This window comes from Cyprinodon tularosa, unplaced genomic scaffold (genome assembly GCF_016077235.1).
Source record: "Cyprinodon tularosa strain WSP-4 unplaced genomic scaffold, ASM1607723v1 ctg484, whole genome shotgun sequence".
NCBI lineage: Eukaryota > Metazoa > Chordata > Actinopteri > Cyprinodontiformes > Cyprinodontidae > Cyprinodon > Cyprinodon tularosa.
In genome coordinates, this window is record NW_024039212.1 from 1,338,737 (window position 1) to 1,364,775 (window position 26,039).

General features: G+C 35.6%; 1 protein-coding gene across 4 annotated transcripts in view; it reads left to right on the plus strand.

Moving 5' to 3' along the window:
* Positions 1-22,507, plus strand: part of gabrg2 (gamma-aminobutyric acid type A receptor subunit gamma2) — a 66,956-nt gene extending 44,449 nt beyond the window's left edge. The window contains exons 7-10 of one of the 4 annotated variants that reach the window (XM_038302238.1): positions 11,005-11,157; positions 14,175-14,380; positions 15,533-15,556; positions 19,120-22,507. In XM_038302238.1, the coding sequence (XP_038158166.1) occupies positions 11,005-11,157; positions 14,175-14,380; positions 15,533-15,556; positions 19,120-19,401 (665 nt within the window). In that variant the 3' untranslated portion in view covers positions 19,402-22,507. The remainder of the gene's footprint in view (positions 1-11,004; positions 11,158-14,174; positions 14,381-15,532; positions 15,557-19,119) is intronic. The other 3 variants (XM_038302239.1, XM_038302240.1, XM_038302241.1) reach the window with 3 other exon arrangements.
* The last annotated feature ends 3,532 nt before the right edge of the window (positions 22,508-26,039 follow it).

Here is a 26,039-nt window from a genome sequence, read left to right on the forward strand (position 1 = left end):
TTTTATATTAAGTATATTTCATTGTGATGTATGATCAGGGTAAATCTAGATCCTAACTGAAAACAACTGTAACATGTATAGAAAATTTACCCGACAAAAAAACTATCCCAAAAGCTAGACCTAACAAGATGGAATAAACACAGACAGAAAACTCATAGGTTTTCTGTTACGAATGTATGCCCTCCAACATTTGCTTGCTTTGTATTTTCCCCCTGCTTCCAGCCTGGAAAATTTATTACATAAGCGTGTTCACAAATATACCATTTGTCAATGTCATTTTTAAAGTGATGTCTAAAAGGTTTATCACTTATATTACAACTTAAAATACCACAAATCAATACACTACTTCGAACCATTAATAACTGCCAAATATCGTATAATACACCTATAGGCAGTAACAAAACAAAGGACAAACACTGCCTCGATATGGCATGTCGTGTTTAATATACCACAATTTAATAGCTTAGAGGTAAGGATGTCTCATTTTGTTAAATTTCTTTTCTCTTGACTCGTCTGTCCTTGAATCTCCTTCCTCCTCTGCTTACATCACAGGTGGGAGCAACTGAGGTGGAGGGTAAAAAGAAGCATGAACATAAACAAAATTAATAAAAATTAACTAAAATTGTGTTTATTTGAATAAACAAAATTGTAAACTGCTCAAATTCAACTTCAGATTTTAAAATTTAAAATTGTCCCATAGGTTGTATAGTATTTATAATTCAGCTGCCAAATGCAAAGTGAATGTCTCTGATCTTAGATAAATAGGCTCTAGATGTAAGCAATTTTAAGTGAGTATACAATTTATTAAACTTACTTCTTGATCTTTCAAGGTCAACATACATCCTTCCTAATTTTATTTAATGTTTTTTGTCTTGTTCATTTTCATGCATATTGGGATTTGAATAATTATAATATATATAAGTATAATAATTTATAAATATAATATTTTAAGTACATTACAGAATATGTAATTTTAGGAAGATTGTAAAAGAGAAAAAAAAAACTTCCAGATAAAAATATCACTGAGCTAGTAGCACGTCTGGAAATTGCTGTGGATATAGATGGACAGGGGAGACCTGAGGCACATGCTGACCATCCAGTGAAGGGAGACAAGCAAGACACATTGAAGAAGTGCTGACAGTTTCTCTCGTTGAGCTCCTCTCCTGTCGATTGTCATGTAAATAAGAGGTGACATTGCCTGTTATTGTATATGTGTGTGCAAGTGTGCATGTTTGTGTTTGTTGCTGATAACTGGTTGCCAAGATAAACAATGCAGAAACAGAATGCAAGTCACCACTTTTCACAATGTGGCCAAAGGCTACATGTGAGTGATTACCCAGTCAGTAAAGCCTAGCATTGTCTCTCCACAAGACTGCTACCAGGTATTTCTACTACATAGAGGTGGGCAAGATAAAGTATCCACCTCTAAAGTATCTAAAAAATAATAATAATAATAATAAAGAAAGCATTGCCACAGTAACTGAAGCAGCACAGCCACATGATTGTACAGCAAAAAAAGAGTCTAATACTGACTGCTTAGTTGTTAGTGCTGTGTCTACAGTGAAGTGGGGCAGATAATTATCCTGCCTTTATACACTATATTAGGCTCAAATTCTTGTGCAAGGGTTTTTAAAGGTTTTATGACAAAAAAGCTGTCCAAGCTGCTTACGACAAATTTAATAATCTAAAATGTGAGTCTGTCAATTTTTTTTTGTTAGTGGCACAGGAAGGAACAATTTAAAATGATGACAAAATGTATGTTTTTCCTGGCTTATGGCCACATTTATTTTGTGTTATTAATTCAATACTGCACAAACTATGTCATCCAGTATTTTTCATTTAACAGATTTCTGAAATGTGCTACATATTTAAAAAAGAAAAAATAGCTTTAACAACACTGAACAACATTAGATAAACTGCCATTTCCACTCCTAGATTTTAACTTCCCCACAAAAAAACTATTTTAAAGCGACACTGTGTACATTCTAGAAACTTCTAGGTTTAGCTCCCCAGAAAGCAACTGGTGACACTGTACTGTCGCAAAATTGAACAGTTTCAATCTGTGTTTAGAATTCTGGTAGGAGACCACTTTGAAGCAGCAGATTGAGAAGTCATGGAGTTACTTGTAAAAACAAGGCCACATTCACCATCCCCTAGATTAAATCTTACAAACCAAAATGTGCCTAAACAAGTGTCATGTCTGTTTTGTTGCTTTAACAACTATTAGTGAAGTTAGCTCTCCTGTTTAAAAGAAGCTCAGTTTGACATAAAATGGAGCTGCAGGTGACATATTCTATTCATTTATTGATTGGTCTGATCCTTTCAAGTAACAAATTTGGCCAAATTTTTAAATAGGGTAGCCCAAAAGGAGCATCCATGTAGAGTGTTGCTTTAATCTTGATTGGGTTTTGTCCTGATCTTATCTCTCCATTTACAAATTGGCAAAATGCAAATTTTTGAATTTTCCTGGATGGATTTCCTCTCTTGTTGAATGTTTTCAAATCTAATGCTAGATTTTGAAAGTCTGAAATTTTGCAGCTCAACACTGCATGTCTTATAATCAGAAAAGGTGATATGGTCTGTCTGGAAGACAGGCACTGCAAATTAGCTGGCATTTCTTTATCATTTCTTCAACCATCAAAAATGAAGAGGAATGTAAACACAGAGGGGTTACAGTCAGGTTTACAGGAAAAGCCAGAAGAAGGATGTTTTTTTTTTTTCCATCAACAAGGAAAAGTGAGAGTACTCTAATAAACTCCACTAAAACATTGTCTCAAGTATGGTGAAAGTTTAAGTTTAGTACCAATATAACATGTCAAAATCTGCCAGCAAAAAATATGAATCATAAATTTCCTTCTTCAATCTCTTGCTGTTCTTTCAGTGAGCTCCAGAGCTGGCCCTGCCTATCTGCTTCCCTTGCACTCCTTACTTTTAAAGGAGTCGTAAACTAGTAGTATATTTATACAGCTCTATGTAAATTGTCTTTACATTCATATTTAGTTGCTTCTAGAAGGAAAAAGAATAAACAGAGCTAATTCTGACCAATCCATTCCCATTAATATAGAAGTACCAACTTTAGCAATTTCGTTTACCATTGCTTGACAGTCCCTTACACAAAACCAAGCCACTTTCCCACTCCAGATTTCTTGGCAGATTTTAATTGAAGCCAAACGCGAACAGACATGTCTTAACATAACCAAGTCTGATTTCTGGGTGATGACTCATTTATGAAGAAAAACCTGAAAGTCATGAAAAGTCAATCTCTTAAACTTAATTTCTGGCCCAAATTTAGACCAAGACCTGAAATAATTATTTAAATTGTTAACATGTTTAAATGTTCAGTTTTAGGTGGATAGAAATTGAGGAAAAATGAAAAACAGAAAGAAAAAAGTAAAGTTATTGCCAGGGCAAGAGAAGAATTTGACTAGTATGTATGTGCATTAGTGTGGATTTAGCATTAGAAATATTAGAAGATTGCAGTGGTTTGTTCACCATTATTAGTCCATTACACAATAGGTGATTAGTTAGATGAACACTTACCGACTGCCTGATGGTGAGTCCGTGATTGTTAGAATCTCCCCATTTCGCTGGCATAGAGACAGGAATGGTAATAGCAAGCGCACTTCCAGTATTGACGTCAATACAAGAGGAGCACAAAAATCATGCTTTCTGGAGTTTTGTGGGGTTTTCTGATTTGCACAACAAGGCCAAATTAAAAAGCCATGCCATCCTCGCACTCCAGACTTTCTGTTAGGTTTTAACCAAAGTATATCACATACATGTTTTAACATGACAAAGCCAGGGTTAGAAGTGATTTCTTCTTCAAAAACAAGCTATAACATTTAAATTATTGTATCTGAAACGGTGTCAGACAATGCAGAATGGGTACTATCCAAGATGGTACAAGAGATAAGCTTGTCACAAAATGTCTTATACCTTCTTAGTGATGAAATCTTAACTAACTACCTGAACCTGATCTTTCTGTAAACATACTACCCAATTAAATACTCTGTTTCTATGTGACATGTCCTTTTTAAATAAAACAAAAAACCTCTAAAACAACCTAAAAGCTCTTTGTTGGAACATCTTTTCTATTTTTTTTTCTCCCAAAAAGTTATTGAACCTCTTTCCTTTATTATTTTCATTGTGATCTCCTTTTTTGCATCCTAGCATTCTAGTCAAAATCAGTCACTAGTACTGTACGCTTTATTGTTTTTGTTTCCTCCTATCTTACAAATAATATTACTTTTATGTTGTTGTATTTCTGCATTTAGTTGTCCTACTTAATGCTTTAACACTTGCAGCTTGATTGGTGCTGTATCAAGATAAATTTTCATCAATAAAACTTAATACAATTCAGGGAATGGTGGGTAATAACATTTTATAAAATTCCTGTTGTATAAATTTTGTTCTCTTTCCACCATCTAAATCCAGCATTTCATATTTTTATAAACTCCTTAGATTTTGCACTCAGTAGTCTCACTTTATATGCAGGCAGTGGTTGATGAGATGGAAAACAAGTGCTTTGTTTACCCAAAGCACTCTCTATGTCTTTGATTTTTGCTCTGCTTTCAGGTGTTAATTACTAGCTTATTATGCTTAAAAAGGACAGAAAAACGAGGAGAGGTAGAGAAGCCAGAGCTGGGGGAAGGGAGTAACAAAAGTAGGACAGGAGTATACCAGGCTGAAAATAAAATCCTGTTCCTGTGAGAGTGAGCAGGGGAAATAGGACGGGTGCTTTCACTGACTAAAATATGTATTTTCTTTACTAGTTTGGGACAGGAGAATGTGATTCCTTCAAGTGTACAGGGAATATAAATTGCTATTTTACATTACAAAAGCGAGATTTGTGCTGAGTCAGATCATTTTCAACCCCCTTGTGTCCATCTCTACAACCCCTGGTAAAAACTATTGAATCCCCGACCTCAGAGGATGTTTATTCAGTTGTTTAATTTTGTAGAAAGATAAAAAAACAGATATCAGACATGACACAAAAAGCAATTTAAATGGCAAGTGTCAGGATTTAAGAAACACCAAAAGAAATCAATAAAGAAAGTGGTAGTCACTTGGTAGAAAGTGGTAGACAGTTCCTTTTTTTAAACAAAAATATAGAATCACTCAATTATGAGAAAATAATTATGGAACCGCCCTGTAAATTTCAATCCCCAAAACTACCACCTTGGAGAGCTGCTGCACCAAGTGGACGCACATGAATCACGGCTCCAACAAGAGAGATGTCAACTGAAGCAAAGGAGAGGATTATCAAACTCTTCAAAGAGCGTAAATGTTGCAAAAGATGTTGGTTGTTCACAGTCAGATGCGTGTCACATCTGGACCAAAAACAAAACGACATGGGAAGGTTGTTAAACAGACTGGCAGACCATGAAGACATCAAAGCATCAAGACAGAAAACCTTATGCAATTGAAAAAAGAAAGAAAAGACAATGCACATCAAAACAAATGAGGATTGAATGGAAGGAAACTGGAGTGAACGGTGACTAGTGTTAGGTCAAAAAATATATATGTGAGGCTTTTTTTGGACTATGCTTAAAAACATCAACACTACAATTTGCTCTAGTACAAGCTAATAATATAACAAAGACTCCAGGATAGCCGTCAAACATTCTTGGACAAACTGAGCAAAAGTTCAGTTGACTTCAATTTAGGCCTGTTTGGTGGTAGCCATGACCTGGATGAATGATAATTTGCATGAGCATTTAAAACTGAATAGCTCCTAAAACACAACTGCAACTCTGAATTTCGCTAATGTTATAGTTGTTGGTGTATTACTGGATCAATGTTAAGAGGAAAGGCCTATGCCATCACACATAAACAAGCTTGCCAGTTTGTAGCCAGATTAGCAGTTAGAGCGCTCCAGTCATAGCTGCTATGGAGGAGGTGGCCTTAAAGGGCAAGTAGATATAGTTAGTATTATGGGGCACTTCATGTTGATGAGACCCTCTATCAGAAGAGGACGACTGGCATACATTCACAAACCAAGCTACATGTTGACAGGACCTCGGTTTTACAAGACTGTCAGGCAGTTATTGATCCAGGAAATTGTTGGTAAACTGCTGGGCTTTGCTAAATTGTGTGCTTGCTTGCTCGGTTTTGCCTACGTGAGTCTCTATAGAACAAGGATCTTTAATTAACCCTAGTACACCTGGTTACCTGCTCCTTTTATGGTCGCCATACATCATACTACTTTTTTGGCCCTTATGGGCTGATTTTCTACAGTTGTGCGAGATTTTTTATTTTTTTTGTACCAGGCCAGGTTTCATGTTGATTGTGTATTCTGCATAATGAAGTAGTACACATGGTCTAGTATACATGGAGTGACAACGGGCGAATAGCCTTTCACAACCATCTCCCAATCAGGAATCGTACAATGGGAGGAAAATCAGACATGTTTGAAATTTAATTCACTATTGTGAGGAGATCATGAACGTATCCTACTATTGAGCCAGAGCTACGAGCATCTACTGTGCAAGAAAGGAAAATATTTTTCTTCTGTGACTTCACTTCCAAATACATAAGTCCGACCAGCACCAGCTCTCTCAGTCAGATCGCATCAGACCACCAGGCGCCATACACTGTTTGAACAGATATCATCAGCCGTGAACTTTTAAAACCTGCGGTTTCGTTGTTTCATTTGAGCGGTAACTGAGTACAAGAAAATATCATACAGTGTTTACCTGCCCTTAAATGTGTCTCTGCTTCCACAGACCTAAAGTGGATATCTCAAACAGGTTTCTGCTGAACATTTTCCTTTGTGAACATCATTGCTATATGAAACAATCTCATGGATTAAATTAGTTTACACCGTCATCATAATTGTTCATCTGGAGCACATGAGAATCTGGTATCAGAAGGGCCTTATTTAAAATTTTCCTTAATGCCTGAGGGAAAATATTTAGTTTTGGCTATAGTTAAAAATCTGTTAAAAACAACAAAAATAAGCTTGCAGCAAGTGGTAAAGTAAGACGACCTACTTCTAAAGCAGTACTTTGAGAGACATACTGGTGCATATTCGTAAAAAAAAAAATACTTCTATTGGCATAAGCCACAGTGAAAAGCGCAGCTAGAACAAGTGAAATGAATTGCTGGAAACCAACATCACCCCTGTGGTGAAAAGTCCATTATAATTAAGAGTGAAGAATTGTAAAGGAGACATTATTTTGCTGACCAAGCTATAAATAAATGTATTCAGCTGCAGTTTTTCAGCTGTCAGGGGGTCTTGGCATTGAATTCCAGCTAATGGCATGTTAATAAACACAAAATAGTGGGCTGCTGGACCTCTGAGAGCAACTTTCATGTGTCTCCTGCACTCCTACACACCAAAGCAGTGCACTGTAATATCCCATGCACCTGCCTCCATCAGCAGAAAGCACACATGGTGATATGAACAGCAATAATTTTGGTTGCTGAGGTTATTGCTTGTGGTTTATTAAATGATGCTATCAAAGCTGAATGAAAAAGTTGCATGTGAAGCAGCATCACCCTACCCTGGTCCTGGTACAGAAAACATGAATATAATTCTGCATAGTTAAAGCCAAACAAGTTCTGACAGCTTAATCTACTTCCCTGCCTCTCGTTACCCACAAAAAGGGACAGATGTTGTCCATTTTTTCATACAGTTTGTCCTTTCCCATGAGAAAAATTATAACCAGCTGCTCATTTTCCAGCTGCAGACATTTTGTTTAGTGCTTATGGATGCCTAAATGCACGCATCCTCTCACACAGATACACATATGCATCTCATAGAAACAGTCCGCTTTTGCCCTGAAGGTTACTTACTTTGGAAGGAATCCAGCAGAGGTTTCTGACACTGTTAATTGCGTGGTGTTAATCAATTAGAAGACATCTGAATGAGCTAGGGGCCATAAGTGTTCTGTCATAAAGTAAGTAAGTAAGTAAGTAAGTAAACTTTATTTGTATAGCACTTTTCACAGACAAAGTCACAAAGTGCTTCACATGATAACATAAAAACAACACAAGTAAAAACAGATAAAAGGCAATAAAAGCTATAATAAATAAGGGAATAAAACAACAGGCTATGTGCTTTGGAAGGCTAGTGAAAACATGTGTGTTTTTAGCTGTTTTTTAAAGATGTCCACTGAGTCCAGAGAGCGCAGGGACAGGGGGAGTTCATTCCAAAGACGGGGTGCCACCGCTTTAAAGGACCGGTCTCCTCAGGTTTTAAAACGGGTCCGAGGAACCATAAGCAGGTTTTGACCTGTAGACCGTAGACTACGGACCGACCTTGCTCAGACAGGTAAACAGGCTGTTACAGTAATCCAGTCTTGAAGAGACGAAGGCATGGATGATTCTCTCCAAATCTTCGTGAGAGAGGATTTTCCTTACCTTGGAGATATTGCGCAGATGGAAGTAACAGTTGCTGAGCAGTTGTTTTGAGTGTAGCGCAAGGGACATCCCCTCATCGAAAATCACTCCAAGATTACGCAGACTGGATTTGGCTGAGGAACATAGATCACCCAGGTGCTGTTTAATGTCAGGGATGGCACTGTCAGGAGCAATAATGAGTGTTCACAAAAACAAACAAGGATTCTGGTTAACAGATGAAGGTGATAGTAACTTTTGGCAAGCAATGTTTAATTTTCAAGCTGAACGACGATAGAATGGAAATGGGTGTCTCTTCTATGAAAGTATAAAAGTTATGTTTTATTTAATGTAAATTTCTATCCAAAAATGTATTTATTTTTTAGTTTCTGCAACTTTATATGTGATTGTAACTTGTGTCAATGTATACTAAAACTAAACATTCTAGCATTCTAATCTAATATTTTTATACATTGTTGCTCCTCCCTGACAGTCAGCTGGCAGAAAGAAGACTACTGCCCTTTTTTGGCTTATAGGAAAAATAAACTCGGCTTTTTGGATATTTTTTAAAGGATTTTTACAGCAAGCATCGGGCAGAAATAAATAAGCATTACCTGTGACAGATATTAAGGTAATCTTGTTTGAAAACTGTAGTTATCAAGCTACATGCATTGTGTGTTATTTTGGTTTGTATTTTTTTTTCACCCACAGGCACAATCACATAGAGAACCATGGACTTTTAATTTGTATTTACAAAAGCAACAAGAATCTAGAAACGGAGAACTGCAGGACATCAGTTGAACTTACTGGTTGGTTTGAGGGGAGAAAGCAGACTGATCAGGAAGGAGATGGTTGATGACAACTGATGACTGATTGATTTATTTCCTTGAGAGATGAAGGGAAGGTAGCATGGATCTGTAGGGGTTTGATTCAGTTGGTGTTATAGAGTGATGGTGATGCAGGCAGGCAGGTGATGAAGATAGAGAACTGATGCGGACAGGTAAGACCTTCTCCATGAAGATCGGAGAAGAACTGAGGTTCACTGGCTGTCGTCAGGGGTAATAATTTGGTGAAGAGAGATGATCCTTTGCCGCCTTATTTACACGCTACTCATCTTCTTTGAGAAATGTTCTCAGATGTGCAGTCACACTGGTCAGCTCAGCCACCAGCAAAGATCCTCGGTGACAGGAAGCTCACTCACACCAGAAAAACAGCAAAACCCCAGAGGCCATTACAATATGTCTATTAAGCAGCCGGTATCTGTAAAAACACAATACTTGCAATAAATGTAATGAATAAATGTGCTTAATATACACTTGAAAATTATACATTAATTTATCTGTACTTTTTAGATACAGAGATAGAAAAAACATTTTCGAACTGTAAAGATCAATATGGTGTAGGCTATTATAAAAAGCAAAACTGTGATTGCTGCTTTTTTCTGCTTTAAACAGAGTACATGATAAAAAAAAAAGTTAAGATTAATTTGTTGTATTATTTTAACAAATGTAGCAGTCATTGTTTTAGTTGAAAATAGAAAAAAAATCATACAGTTTTAATTTTTGTTCCAAGTAATGCAATACATGCTTTTGATTTCCTCAAGCCTCTTATATCAGAACCTTATAAAGGAACATGTTTAATGTGTACTTGGCATTTATGTTTCCCATACATTTTAAATAGGCAAGCCAGTTGATCTATATTGCCAGGGTGAGGTGTTTCTTGGCTCAGTTAAACTCAGATCTCTGAACACCTACCATCTGCTCGGGTTGACCAGCCAACGCCTGGACTGCTCATCTTCTGCTGGCTGCTGTTGTTTATGTTTTTGCTAACCCCTGGCAAGTGAATAGGGTTTGATTGTGCATCTTCTCAAGTTCAGCTCCAGTTCACTGAATGACTCGCCTGTTTTTTTTTTTATCCAAGGTTGCCCCAAGCTAATGACCAGTAAAGAGTTTTGGTTGCAAAGCATAATTAACTGAATGCCCAAGATGTGTTTGTTGTTTATGTTTTAAAAGCTTTTTAATGACCATAGCAGATCCTGTGAAATCTTGTTTTTTTGGAAGCTTTCATTTGAGGAAGGACTTTGAATAAAATTCTGAAGAGAGAACATTTCCAATATCTTGGGAAATATGGAAGTTCAGTACATACAGTTTTAGGTTGTTTTTTTTAACTCTTGAATGTGTTATTTTTCAAACAGGTAATTAGATTCATGGTTTCAGATGGATATATATATATATATATATATATATATATATATATATATATATATATATATATATATATATATACACACATATATTATGTTTTGCTCTTATTTGTGGTGACAAAGAATAGCAATGCTGATCGTGCTTTGTTTTTGTGCAATATACAAGCACCACTAGCAGTAACATAAGCCCCATTTACACTACCCTTTTGAAACCGTGCTGAGATTGGTCCGAGCACTGTAAGTAATGTAAATGCGGCTATAGACGGTCACAAGATGGTTGCAGCCCAATGCTTAACAGTTGTTATGCTAGGTTAAAAGCCTCACTGATGTTTTGTTGTTGTTTTTATTACAGTTGAATTGCCCTTCAATCTAAAAAAAAAAAAAAAAACATTTGATTGACTCATCCACATAACCAATTCTTCAGTGACACCCAGTATCTTGTTGTTTTTATCTTTTTTCAGGAGACTATGTAGTGCTGACTGTCTTTTTTGACCTGAGCAGGAGAATGGGCTACTTTACCATCCAGACCTACATCCCATGCACACTTATTGTTGTCCTCTCCTGGGTCTCTTTCTGGATCAACAAAGATGCAGTACCTGCAAGGACCTCACTAGGTATTTAAACAAGATAAATGCTCGCTGACCGCATTAGCTGTGGAAGTCAAACTTAGATAATGTGTAATTTTCTCTTTGTTTACCAAGTGTTAAAACCTTAAAGTCCAATGTAATATTCTATTATTACATTGGGGGGGGGGGGGAGTCTATCTTGGCCTTAATAACCCCTTCTTTGAAATGCTTCAAGAGTAATGTAGCATTTATAATTCAATATTCCTGCAGCTCTCTTCACCTTGTTCCCTTCTTTCTTATTTTCAAAATCCCTTCTCCTTTTTTTTCCCCCTTTGGGACAGTGCAGCATTTTAGAAATATTTTGTATCCTGCGAAGACGAGCACATTCTGAGACATATGTTTGCATACATGGCTTAATTAGGCATTAATTATGCAATAGAAGTTGAGAAATGTGGAGCTGCTCCTTCAGCAAATACAGGTGACTTATTTGCAGGTTGTTTAAGTGTACACAGGATGGAAAGAAATATAGGACAAAAATGACATGCTCATGGAAAATTGCCAGCTTTTAAACATGTCCTTGACATCCTAAGATGCAGCTTGTGATTCACATGCAAACACATCCCTTTGTCAACTCTTTAATTAGTCCCATAAAGTTTTTTTTATTGTCAAATCCAGGAGGTAATTAAATTAATCTAAACATTAAAACCCTATGTGCTTTAAAACAAAAAAATCCATACTCTACCTTTTTCTAACTGCTGCATTATATCCTTCTAAACCTTTATTTTTACCCGTCCACCTTTAGACACATTGTGCTTGTAGTAATATAATAGTAAGAAAACAAATCAATCATTATCTTTGGCTATTAAAAGATGATGTAGGAGGTACATAATGCTTGTCTATTTCAAAGCACATTAACACATATGACATAACTCTTAATCCTTCAATGCCAATCTAAAAATATATCAGTTCAAACAAAATGCTACTGCGTTAATCTTAACACAGAGGGATTTCGCTAAGATCACATTAATTTTATAAATAAATCCTCTTCAATAAATATCAAGCATTTCTTACATGGAAGAGATGGTGTTATGCTTGGCTGTTGATACAGCGGCTGTGGCATAATCACTTATAAATGTCTATTTAAACATTTACTTTTCATGCAACAACCTCTGCCTCTATCAAGATCATCAATAAAGACTGGTACAGAAAAAAAAAGTTTTCAAAACAGCTTTGCAAGAGTAAAACAAAAAACAGTGGCAAGTGTGATGTAGTCTTTACTAATTGGAATGAACAACCTAAATAGATACTTTAAATGCTCAGGATAATACCTTACAAATACAAAGGAATACACATATTACAAGTGAAGTACTTTAAATTTTTATATTCTCCACACACCATGTTTCATAGGACTACCAATGCACTGTATATGCTGTATAAACAGGTTATCTGTAAATGTTGCAGTTTTTCTCATCCATAAAACCATTACATGTAAAAAAAAACAAACATTAAAGAAAAGAGTGAAAATTAGTTCTAAGTTTATATTTACCGTCTTTTATAGCTCATACAGGAAGGTTTTCTAAACGGTTAATTAATTAAAATGGGTCTCACAGAGGCATTTTGGTACAAACACATAAAAGTGTAATAACTTTTCTAAATGTACATTTATTAAAAAACACATAGAACACTGTGTTGCCCTGTTTTTGACTTTATTGGCCTTTTGCAGATGCAAAGTGTTGCCCATTGGCCAATTTAGAGAGATACCAGTACCCTGTGAGTCATCATACTGCTGTTTGAAATCACCAATTATTTGATTAAACCTAATAAAAATATACATGTTTATTGTTGATAGAAGAAGAAGAAACCCCTCTATGCGAAATTAAATACATTTTGGAAGAAGGCTAAAGGAGTTTAAAATGCCTCTAAATTTGTATTTAATTGAAGAGAGATGTTTGTAAGTTGTGTTAATGTTTACACATATATTATACCTATTTAGCTTCTGTTTCATATTTTGGATGTGGTGTTCATAATTTTGACCCCCTTTCAAATTACCTATCTATTTTTTAACTGCCCCAAATAAATATGACTAAAATAAACAAAATTTAACTGACTAAATTGACCATTGATTTTAGGGTCTGTTGAAGCCATAATTTTTTTTTCTGCCTTTCTGAAATACATATTTTCGTTCCTGTTATAAATAGGGTTGTCACGATACTAAACTTTTCAACTCGATACCGATACTAAGAAAAATATTCGATACTCGATACCATTTTCGATACCACAAGAATAAAAACTCCAAATTTCAACAGAAATATTTTGATGAATAATTAAAATACAATAAATAAATACAATAAACAATAAGAACAGTATTAAACATGCTTGATAAAAAACTTACAAAATTAAAATCAAGTGTTCCTTCCTTGGCTATGCTTTGCACATACAACAATGACACTAGCCAAACCAGTTAAGAAACAAAAATAATTCTCAGCAGCTGCACCTCTTACAAAAAAATGTCTGAAACTGAAAAATACACAGAATTATTCAATCACACAGTGTTCTGAAAGTGCATTGTCCTCTATTCTGCACTTTAGATAAATGACTGCTTAGGTGCCACTGGTGGTGGCACTGTATCGATACTTTTAAAAACGAGTATTGTATCCGGATACAACGTTTCAGTATCGATAGTTTTTTTGAGTATTGATACTTTTGACAACCCTAGTTATAAATACAATATCCTATAATAAATGCAAAAGGTTATTAATATGTGAGGTTTAAATGTATGTATGAGAAAGCTAAATATGTCCATATGGATGATCAAATATGTGGGTAACAAAAGCTGTTTAATTTTGATTCCTTGTATTTTGTTTTGAAAAGCATTTTTTTGGCTAAATGTTTTTTTATTTTTTCACTTTAATTATCTTGATGGCTTATTAAATTAACCATTAATCATTTGGTGAGGGTTTTTACTGATGTAATAAGTGTGAATGGTAATGGGGTTAAAAGATTTTGGAAAGTTGTTTAGTGCCATTGTATTAAAAAATATGATTTCTCCTTGCTGTCTTTGCCAGGCATCACCACTGTGCTGACTATGACCACACTTAGTACCATTGCCAGGAAATCTCTTCCTAAAGTGTCATACGTGACTGCAATGGACCTGTTTGTGTCCGTCTGCTTTATTTTCGTCTTTGCTGCACTCATAGAGTATGGCACGCTGCATTACTTTGTCAGCAATAGGAAGCCAAGTGCCAAAAAGGACAAGAAGAAGAAAAACCCGGTGAGTTCCTTCTAAAAGCTAGCAGTAGATTTGTATTTCTAAATTGATATTGAGGAATGTGTATTGTTATTTTTGTTTTGTTTTCTTTCTTCCCTTACATATAATAATTTGAATAGGCTTTAAAGAATTATTATACACTTTTTCCAATGCATTGGTCTTTCTCTAAAGCTGCACTCAGTAGGTTAGGTGAATACTAAATTTTCATAATCCATCACACATCTGTAACAGTTGGATTTTAGACCAGGGTCATGTGGTATGTGTTGGCCTTAAATGAGCTCTAAATCCCTCAAGAGATCATGTCAAAATGAAGGTTTAAGCTCTTGTCAAATATTTTACAAAGATCTTTAATCTCCCCCCTATTATTAAGTCTATATGCAAAGGATATGAATAATATTTATTTAAAGGCAGCAATTTGAAACTTAAAGAATGAATGCTTTATGCTTGTATAGCTGATTGGGGTACAGATGTTCTGAGTAGGAAAGAGAGAGAAATAGGCACAAGGTAGAGCCCATGTATTTTTGTACTCCTTTTAAAGTTTTCTTAAGTGGTCTACCATCTTTAATGGTAGAAAGGGAGAAATAAATTAATGCATAATGCAGAGGCTTATTAATATTTTTTCGTGACTTAAAAATAAATGTATAACCCTAACTTACAAAGACTCTCTCTCACACAAGTTCTGATGTTGCCTTAGTTCCTAGTATAGATAGTCAATGAGCACAGAAATACCCAGGAGGCTTGGAAAATATATTGGGCAGTATTAGCTGTAGTTTGCAAAGTGCAACAGAAATCAGCTAAAATCACTATTGAAAGTTCGAGGCTTCACAACAAGCTCAGAACTTGGTACATCTCAAGTATAAATGTTTGATTTTTACCAAATGAACTAAATCTGTCTTATTTTTTCTGAGTTCTTTTCTCCTGAGTAGAAAAAAAGTTAGATTCATACTAATCAAGATGGATCGTCAATTTTAAATCTGTCTTTCTGCAGTGTATGTCATTTCCATAAGACCTGTAAAATATCTAAGCTGTGTCTCTTATTATATTTGTGTCCCCCTTTATTTCCCTTCTAACTGTTCTATAATTCTCTGTTTTAAAAATATGTGTATATACATCCCTTTGTTTCATTTTGCTTTGTTTCTCCCATATGGACAAAAGCTCCTCCGGCTCTTTTCCTCTAAGGTATATTGCCTGTGTCCAACTGCATGTGTCTGCTGCATTTCAAGTTTTTTGGGCCCCTGGCACCTCACTGCTTTTCTCTCTGCGCAACAGCAGATACGCCTCTCTCTATTGCCACATATATCTGCATTCCAACTAACTGTGCACCTCCTCATTTACTAAATGGGTATTGAAGGTTACAATGAAAGGGGCGCTTAGCAGTGCACAGTGCGGAGGCAGCCAGCCAGACATACTTATGCAGTTTCTTTTTTTGTTTGTTTTCTTATGAAACACTAACAGGCATATCACATATCCTGTGGTCAAAAATGTTTTAGTAAAGAGCCCCATGTGGACAAATTCTGGCTTCCTCTGTCCTGTTTCACTCTTTGTTGTTGTTACCATGGTGAACAAGCAGCCAAACCAAGAGCTTCCTATTTTCTCTTTTCCTTTTTCTGTCAGTCAATTTTTCAGTGTGCTCATTGGGCTTCTTAACCTGACACTTCCTAAAGAGTCAGCAGAGCCTTAACAGACTGAAACAGACAACCCATGCACTGTATAATGGTACTTTGATTTGGAGGAAATACTGAAGTAAAAGTTTAAATCTATATAAAAATGACCTAAAGCATGTGAGTACAAGAAAATTCTACTCTTTTTCAATAGCTTCTACATCTTCTATTAAACTCAAAGGGATATAATTAGAATGCATGAACTTTGTCCAATCTTTCTAAAAGATAAAAACATAAAGTAAACATCATTTGTGAATCATGTAGTGCGTAAAATTATGTTTTCTTCAATTCTGAGCTTGTTCCTGGTTTTATTATCTCAAGCGGGTTGTGACTTTCAGCCGGTTAAAGCTGTCGGTGCCACTACGCTGGTTCTATTTTTTTACTTTTTCTCATTTTGCAAACACCTACGCAGCCTATCCCAGCTTGACCAGGTCATACAGCAGGACAGTGTTGCTGTTTCTCCTGCTTGAGTTCCCACAACTTTTCCCTCAGCAACCCGCTTTTAAAACTCTGTCATAGACTAGTACTGCTACCCTTCATTAACGTACCACAATGTTTTCCCTTAATCAGGACATAGATGCCTTAAGTTACTGTGCTTTTTATTACTTACTTCTTTGCTTACTTTTGTGGTTATGTACAGTTTTCAAAGGGAGAGCAGGTTTTTGACTGGGCATAATGAGAAGTTTCAGAGAGTTAAATAGTATTCAGGTGATGCTTGCATCTAATATATTTAAACCTTAAATATATTAGAAGCATATGTGTTAAATATATAGCAATGCCCTCTATTAATCTTATTTATTTTCTTTTACAGTCATGTTTGTGTAAAGATAATGAACAAATTATATACAGGAAATAATCAAGTTTATTCTACCTTGTTTTGGAATTTCTATTTTATAAGGAAAGTTGTAAAGGCTGTCTTCACACTAGATAAAATTTGCACTACAACATTAGAAATACAAACAGATCGTCAATGGTTTATGATGGATGTTAGACAGCAGGGTAGTAGATGCACCATAACTCTTTCCCCTTTACACCCAAATGTGAGAGTTATCAGACATGCACAAAACTTCCAATTTGACAATATAGTGATACCTGATCATGGTATTAGCATATCTAGGAAGCACCATAGAGTCTGAAAGCTCTATTGGGGCTTTATTAATGACATGTGGCCTATCTGCACAACAGAGGATTAGTTTTCAGGAGATTGTAGGCAGGATTGAAAATGTGCCAGTCAATTCCATTTAAAAATGCATTCTTGATACCATAGGGAAAATAAATAATAATCATTGTGCATTCTTCTAGCTAGCAAACTAATACTAAAACTGTGACTAGATTGTTATAATGGATAATCAGCAAAGTTTGTGAAACAATTCTATGCCCAATGACTCACTACACCACAAGAAAAAAACTGAACAAATGCAATTTGGCCAAAGAACAGACCACCCTGACTTTAGTATTGCCTGTTCATTAAGAAAAGAAGACACAAATCTAAAAAAAACAAAACTTTTTATTGAGCCAGCTCAAGCAGTCAAGTCAATTAGTGGCTGATGGCTATTATTGCAGTGAGAAGCAGGTGGATTGAGCAGAACAGTGCGGGGAAATATGCACAGGAAAGCAACTTTTTCATGCAGCAGAAGGCACTAGGCCCTTGCAAATGTTACGACTGGTACTTCAGGTGCACCACGAAAAAGAAAACACAAAACAGGTGAAAATAACAAAACATATGGGGGCCCATCATAAAACAAAAACCTCTCTGCATCAAATATTTAAGTTAATGAAAAAGGTTAAGAACACCAAATATCTCTTTTTTATAACTATAAAGAAAAGTGTGAAGTTGCAAAATAAAAATACAATAACCAGAGAATGCAGCATTTGTGGCTTACTGAGGTATTTTTTCCTGTGCTTTTAGTGTCATACAGTTGGTTTACTTCATACTCGGTACTATTACCTTGACAATCTGTATTTAAAATTCAAACTGCTCCAGAACTTATCAGGTTCTAAACATTTCCAGATGAGTTTTTTTTATCTTTTTTTATCTAATCGTAGAGTCTGATTACTCTACTTATAACTTTTTGTTAGAAGTTTGAGATTTGAAAATTACCATAAATAGTATTTTTTTGTTATAATGCCTATGATGGGAAAAGTTATTATTTAGTGAGGGCATTGGCATACTTACCGAACACGCTATGATAACAAAACCTTTTTATTATAGAATATGGGAGACAGAAAGTTAAAAAATATTGTTTTTTCCTTTGTCAATCATTTAGGTCAAGGCAAATGTTAAAGTAGTCTTGATAGTTGCTCATGAATCAATATAGTCAGACATTTTTCTAGTGTCCAAAAGGTGACAGTTGCACTGTTCTAATCAGGGAAATGCACTGACAAAATGTGATATACATTCATGTTTTACTTTATTAATTTTGCTTCAATAATGATGTTATTTTGTCTGTCCATAAGCTTTTTTCCTGCCTTTTCATTGTGATCGGTGCTCCTATAAGAACTCATCCTGTTTAACATGAATGTGCACATATCCAGAGTCAGCAACCCTGGGTTTACTTATATAACTAAAAGCCAGCTGCTGTTCTCAGACATCCATTGTTGAACTAGATTTTTCTAACAATTCTTTATGTTCTTCAGCAAAACAAAACTAGTGTAATGTTGTTGGGGTTTTTTTGTTTGTTTGTTTACTTACAAATTCATGACCAATTAGATACTAATTTTAAATATTTCAAAATTTGCTACCACTACTAATTTTTACTTCCAGAAGAGCTAAATGAATATCACAGGGCTAAAAAAAAAAAAAATTATAAAAAGTTGTTGGAAGGTAATACTGACATAGATGGTGCCTAAAAAAAAGCAGGATCTGTAAATAAGAGGGACTGCTTTTGTTGTCAGCAAAGGTTAATTTCACATTAGCAACAGAAGCTGTTCACTAAATACAGAAGTTGTTAGTTATGGGTCTCATTGTATTTGTTACATTGCTTATTTTTGCCAAAAAATAAAGTCCAAGTTGTCAGTAGTGGCTTTCAGCACAGTTTGAATAACATGACTTTAGTGGTTAACTCTCAGTTTGTCTTAAAGCAGACACCAACGGTGGACATCCGTCCGCGCTCGGCTACGGCAATCCAGATGAACAATGCCACACACATGCAGGAGAGAGATGAGGAATATGGCTATGAGTGTCTTGATGGAAAAGACTGCACCAGTTTCTTCTGCTGTTTTGAAGATTGCCGCTCTGGAGCCTGGCGGCATGGAAGGCTGCACATTCGAATCGCCAAGATAGACTCATACGCACGCATCTTCTTCCCTACTGCATTTGCTCTCTTCAATCTGGTCTATTGGGTCTCCTATCTATATCTTTAGACATGGGGTCTTCCCAGCTAATCCATCACCATTTTCTGTATGCTCAGTGCCAGGAAGTGACATTTTACAAAAAACAGATCCACTGAAATATCCCAAAATCTGGTCTGACTTTATTTTATTTCTGTTAAGTCCCTTTAAATTTTCACAAGTTTTTAAGATAACCTTGACAAACATTGCACATACTGTAGCACTGAATTTTATTTGTGTGGTATAGTTTTATTGTACTTATGATGCAAAAGCATTGGTCCTGCGAGGGATTACTATGTTTTACTTTTTTTATGTATCTGCATTCCTCTGAAAGATGTAATTAAATCATGCAGAATTTATTTGCCATTGGCCCTGTTTCCTGTAAGACATTTATGTAATACAATGGAAAACAACAAATGTGTTTTTTTATTGAAAGTGAAAAGACATAATTTATTGATAATTTAAATAAAGTGAAACAGTAATTTCTCTTATTTCAATTACTAGATGTAAAACAACATTACAGTGAAACATATTTTTTTTTATTTTAATGCAAAAAATGTGTAAAGGATCTCAGTGTAGCCAGTTATGTCTTGACTATGACCATGTTGAAACAGTTAGTTTAATATTTTTTCACATTATTTTTTTATTCACAAAGGCATCAGATCTGAGGCACTTTAAAAGAGCTATGTTTAACTTTGAAAAACTGATTATCTAAAGCAAACAATTTCATGAGCAGTCAGAGTACAAAAAGGATTTTTATGTATAGAATCAGCTGTATAAACACTGTATATATATTCTATTGTTAGATTTAGGGTTGCTTCCATTGCATGCACCTTTCAGGCCAAACAATCCCAGCATATCTTATGGTCTTCTACTGTTGAATATGGTAACTACAAAAGAAACAAAAAAAAAACTATTTTGACTTTTTCTATAAAAACGTCAAATCTTAAAAAACTCTGAAGATATTTTTATTATAAGAACTACCTTTGCAAACAGGAGAGAAGATCAGCACAGTGTTTCAGCAAGAATATGTGGCCATCTTTATTTGTTCTTAAAGGTACTCATTACATAAACTTGTTGGTATACTTAAACTACTCAAAAGATCAAAAAGCAAAGAAACTAATTGATCCAATTGATAGTTGCACAACCAGAAATTATGATTATGTTTTCAAATTAAGCATTCAAAAGTAAAGTGTCAATGTAAATCTATGTCCAGACAGCTTCAACCTAATTAGAAACAAACAGCAGATATACTTGCCATCCTTTAGTGAAGTACTTATAATTATTACAAGCTGCTTTTTTAGAACAACTATGTAGAATGTGTTTTCAATCATCTTGTCTCTGTGCTAATCACATTGAGATTATGAGTTTCTGCAAACAGCCAAACAAAATTACATTTTTCAAGAGGTTCTAAAAGGCCTTTATTCCATGGTCTTTATTTCCATTAAGGTTTGCTTGAATGTGTGATGAGAGCAAATGCTGTACTTGGCTACATGTAATGCACTGTAACCCCATACCACTCAGTTCTGTTAAACATCAGTATGCAAATGACTGTGCTGCAATATGATTTGTAAACTCATAAAGAACGGGTGTAAATAACAATGGCTATGTACATACAATTATAAATGGAAGAAAAACATTTGTCAAGTCTTTGGCATTTTCTAAAAGGGTATATATATTTTGTAATTGTAACATTATTACACTATATCAATCAGTACTATAATATATTTATTGTTTATGCGTGAATGACCATGCAACATACTTGATGGGGGAAGGGTTGATAGGATTGTGCAAATGAGTTATTTATTTATTTATTTATTTATTAATATACTGTTTATGGTATCATTTTTTGATTCTTAAAAAATGCTTATGCTCATATAGCCCCAATAAAAGAAACACAGAATGCTGTCATCTATATCAAAGAGACATAATTGTTCCGTGTGTCTATCAAACTTGAGCCTATTTATCTTGTGTTTTCTATGTTGTGATCTATGTACACTACTCCCACAAAGGCCTGTCAAACTGTTCTATTTGTTGAGTGACTTGCAACCTTACACGTTGTGCTGCTTTTGAACTTTAGATTCTGTTTAGACAAAAAAAAATTCTCACTGACATTTATTCAGTTATTATTATTCAGTTATTTGCTTTGGTAATGGGTTTTACCAATTCAATGCGACTATGAGCTTACATGTGTACGATTTACAGATCATATTTTCCATACTTCATTCCCAATTGTGGAATGGCAATTCTGCTGTGTTCCACTTAGTAGTTTTTTAGTTTCTATATACACCATTTCTCACATCTTTAGGAACATGAGATTGTTTATTACCAATAATCACAGTGCCAAAATTGAGATACATGTGTATAAAAAAATACCTAATACCAAAAAATACCAAATAGCTTTGGAGTTTGAAACTGACCTATATCTCAAGTTCTCTTAAATTGTAATCTTTCTGTTATAGTTTACTCTCGAGTTCTTTCAACAGTGGTATAATTTAAAATTAACGTCAACCAAGTAAAATGGACTAAATGAGACCTTGAGAAAATTAAACTAGTGTCAGAGGTTCAACTGGAAGACATTTCTACCTGAGGATAAAGGTCTAGTGCTTTGGATGTCAAGGTAAAGGTAGAGACCTTTTCATATTATGCTTCAAATACTTCCCTTGATAACCTCCAAATGCAGAGATTTAAAGATTAATTATTAAAGCATTATGTATTGAGGCAGGTTTACAGTTCGAAGCATGCTTGCTGAATGAATTATTACTCAAAAATATTTTGAAGGACTGGGTCTCCTCCATATGCTTTTAATCCATTGTTTCCATAAATGTTAGTCTCTTTTTTTTTTTTTTTTTTACAATGTGATGTTAACTGTTTTGGGACCAATGTGTAGAACAACGTACATGAGCAGCACATGTAGATATTTTGTGTTGTTATCAATGTTATAAAATAAAAAAGAAGCACTGGACATGCTGGACTTGTAAAAGACATCCAAAGCTAAAATAATTCTGTTGAGATTCTCATTCATACAACATAAGTTGCTTTGTGTTTTTATCTGATTATTGTGTTGAAGGGTCACTGATATAGCACATAGTTGTGATTTTTTTTTTTATAATAAAATGATAGCTTTTGCCTGCATGCAGTTGGCCGTATTCATTCTTTATATTTTTCAAACGTATTTAGGCTACTGGTATGATTACATTTGACAAAGCACTTGGCATCAAGAAAGTAATTTTTTAGCAATTAGTTATGTTACAGTCTTTATTAAACATTCTAGACACAACACCCTGTTATGAAAACATACTTTTATTTTTGACTGTTGGAAATTTACTAGAAATAGAAAACCAAGAAATCTCATTTACACAAGTATTCACAGCCTTTGATGAATCCTTGGCTTTTCCACCTTTGGTACCAATCAAAACCTAAAATCTTTCTTAAATGTGACGCCACCAGCTTAGCATACCTATCTCTCAACATTTTCGTTTATTCTTTGCAGTTCTTCTGTAGATCCCAAAGGTTGAATGGGAAACATCTGGGCACAGCTGTTTAATTGGATTAACGTCAAGACCCTGGTTTGGCAACATCAGAACATTCACCAGGTGAATGTGAAGCCCTCCTTTCAGATCTTGGCTGTAGACTTAGGATCATTGTCATGATAAAAATGAACCATGACTCCAATCTGAGATAAAGAGCACTCTTGGGCATGTTTTAATTCATAATGTCTTTGTTCCTGCATTGATTTTTATCTGTATGTTGATAAGTCTGTCAGTTCCTGCAGCTAACAAATATCCCCATAGCATGATGCAGCCCCAACCATGCTTTGCTGAAGGTATAGTATTGGCTTGGTGATGAACATTGCCTGGTTTCTTCACAGCAATGATTGTCCAATCGGAACAGATATTTTTGTTGCTCATTTTCTGAGTCTTTCAGGGGTCTTTTGGAAAGCTGTACTGGCTGCTATGTTTCTCTTATTGAGAAAGGCTTTCTTCTGCCCACTACCATACCAGGGTTTATACAGTTATATAAGTAACTCTTATTTAATGCTTTTTAATGCTCTTAGAAATAATCTTAATACCATCAACAAGTACCCATGACTTATATATATATATATATATATACACACGGCAAAATCCTTCATCATCTTCATCATGGACAGGCTGCAGCCATTCTCTCCAAGGAGAAATGCTGATGCTCTGTAATCACGGGGTTCTCAGGGCCAATCCCAATACACCCCCTAGCACTGCTTTTGCTCCCTAACCCTAAGTTTGTGCGTTCCTGTAAAGGCAGTGCTGTCCCAATTGCTCTTTGCATGTAGGGTAGCTGACATATTTGGGGGAATGAATCTAGCCCTTAAAAACAAGAGATTTAAGATGCTGACTTGTCAAGGAAGGAGACAATTTCTCAGAAAATATTAAGGACAGGAATTCAACAGGTTAAATCAAAGTTCTTTTTATACTTTTGAAAGCCAAACAAAGCCATCAGCATGCCTTGGTTCAGAGGCAGGGTAAGACATTGTTCTTGAACATCAGAGTCCACCAAACCAGGAGAAGCCGCCAGCCATGCTCATATTTAGAGATAAGGAACTATATCTGTAGAGCCTGCCTTGAAAACAGCACCAGAGCTAGGCTAGGCTATGTCTAGCCTGAGATAGCGATAGAGTCTAACTATGGAAGATTGAAGGAGCACAGAGCGCCTCATCATGGATCCGGTTCTGTTTCTGCCTGTGTCCTTGCAATGATTTTCCTGCTGCTCCTGTCTAAGCACCAGAACGCTGTCTCACCTACCTCTGTTAGGGAGAATCTAATGAATACAAAGACACAGACAGCAATGGTTTTTTTATTTTTTTTTGCATCCTTCCTAGAATAACCAGATCTAAAAAAAAAAATTGCAAAAATACACGTAGGACGCTTATAATGGACAATGTGGAACAGATGCGGCTATTTCGGATAAGCAGTTCTTTAGTGACCAGCCTTTACAGGGTTGCTTAATATCACATTCACCTTGTAATAAATATAAAATTAGTGTGTAAACTTCACAAAAAGCTCTCTTCTGTCACTGGCCTCACCAAGCCAAAACCGTTTCACAGTTTCTTTTGTTGATGCATAGTTTCCATCCTATTTTCCATTAAAATCCTTTACCTGGACTCTATTGAGAAGACAGTTACAGCAGCTTAGTCATGATGTGGTGCACTGGCGCAGCCCTATGAAAATGATCGGAGATCTGCCCTCTCTGCATTAAGGCAAAAGGGTTGGCAAATATTTTCTTTTTTTCTTGATCTTAATTTGACCTAGTCAATGCAGGATAGGATGGTGGGACAGGTGAAAAATATGGGACATCTGCATAAATTGGAAGATCGGATTACCTTAGTCATATGCCAGATTGGTGCCTCAAGTCGATCATTCCCCTCAAGAGTAGGAGGTCGCAAGATGATTTTCAAAATCAGCATGTGACCACTAAACAGTCAACGCAGTCTTACACCCAACTTGTCAAAAATTGATCCTTAGTTTATGTGATGGGGGTACCCTCCCCCCCTCATTTATTGACACACAGAAAAAAATCCGACCAACATTACAAGATTTAAAGTACAAGTCCACCTTTGTTTGCGGAGCATATCAGAAATTATTATCATAATTTTGTTAATACTTCAGTCTGTACTTGGCATCAACAAGTGCTAAAATGTCAGAACTTGTACTCTGACTTCGGCAGTGGTGCGTTCCTAATGAATGGTATCATGCCAATTATGGCCATTAGTATCTTTAGGAAGGTTTAACAAAGCCTGAGACATCTCACAGTCAAAATTCAATTTTCAGATCTTATCTATATATCAAATATATAAATATATATCAAAAAAGGAACAGCTGTTGTCACTGTGCAGAATAGGTGTTAAAAGAGCCCCTTTGTCTCAATGATGAGCAGAAGTAAGGATAAGAATTTTTGGGGTTTGGTTTGAACTTCACACTTGTGTTATTTTCAAAATGTATTCTTTTTTTATTTACCTTAGGAACGTGAGCATTTTAGCGTACCATAGTGTTCCTCATATCCTTCCTTGTTCTGCCTCTCAACTACTGAGCTTGCCTGTTACCATCTCAACATTCTGCATGAACTCTCAGTTGGACTTCTGGAACTCTGACCCAGCCTGTTCCTGTTCTGATTGGAACCCCTGACTGGGCTACCGACTCCTGGATCTCTGAGCCTTCCTGTTCTGATCTGTTTCCCTGACCTGGCTCGGACTCCCTCTTACCCTTTGGGACTGCAACATCTGGTTCACTCTGGGTGGCTCCCACTGCATCTACTTGGCAGCCTGCCAGCTGGATTCCACCGTGGTCTTTGGATGTGGATTGAACTGATAAACCAGATAAGTGACTCACATGGATAATCACCTTCTATCAGATTATCATGGTTACTTACCAGTGTTTCAGGTATATAATATTCACTGAGGCCTGATGGCATTAAGCAGAAAATCAAAGCAGGCAGCTTTGACTGATGAGTTTCTCCTATGTGCTAATGTGAGTTTGATAAGATTTTTTATGTTTATGCATTTTGCAGAGGCTTTTATCCAAAGCGACTTACAAAGTAGACACAATGTTACAGTTATCATTAATATGACAAAAAGTTCTCTAGAGCAGGCATCCCCAAACTCGGTCCTCAAGGCCCCATGTCCTGCAGGTTTTAGA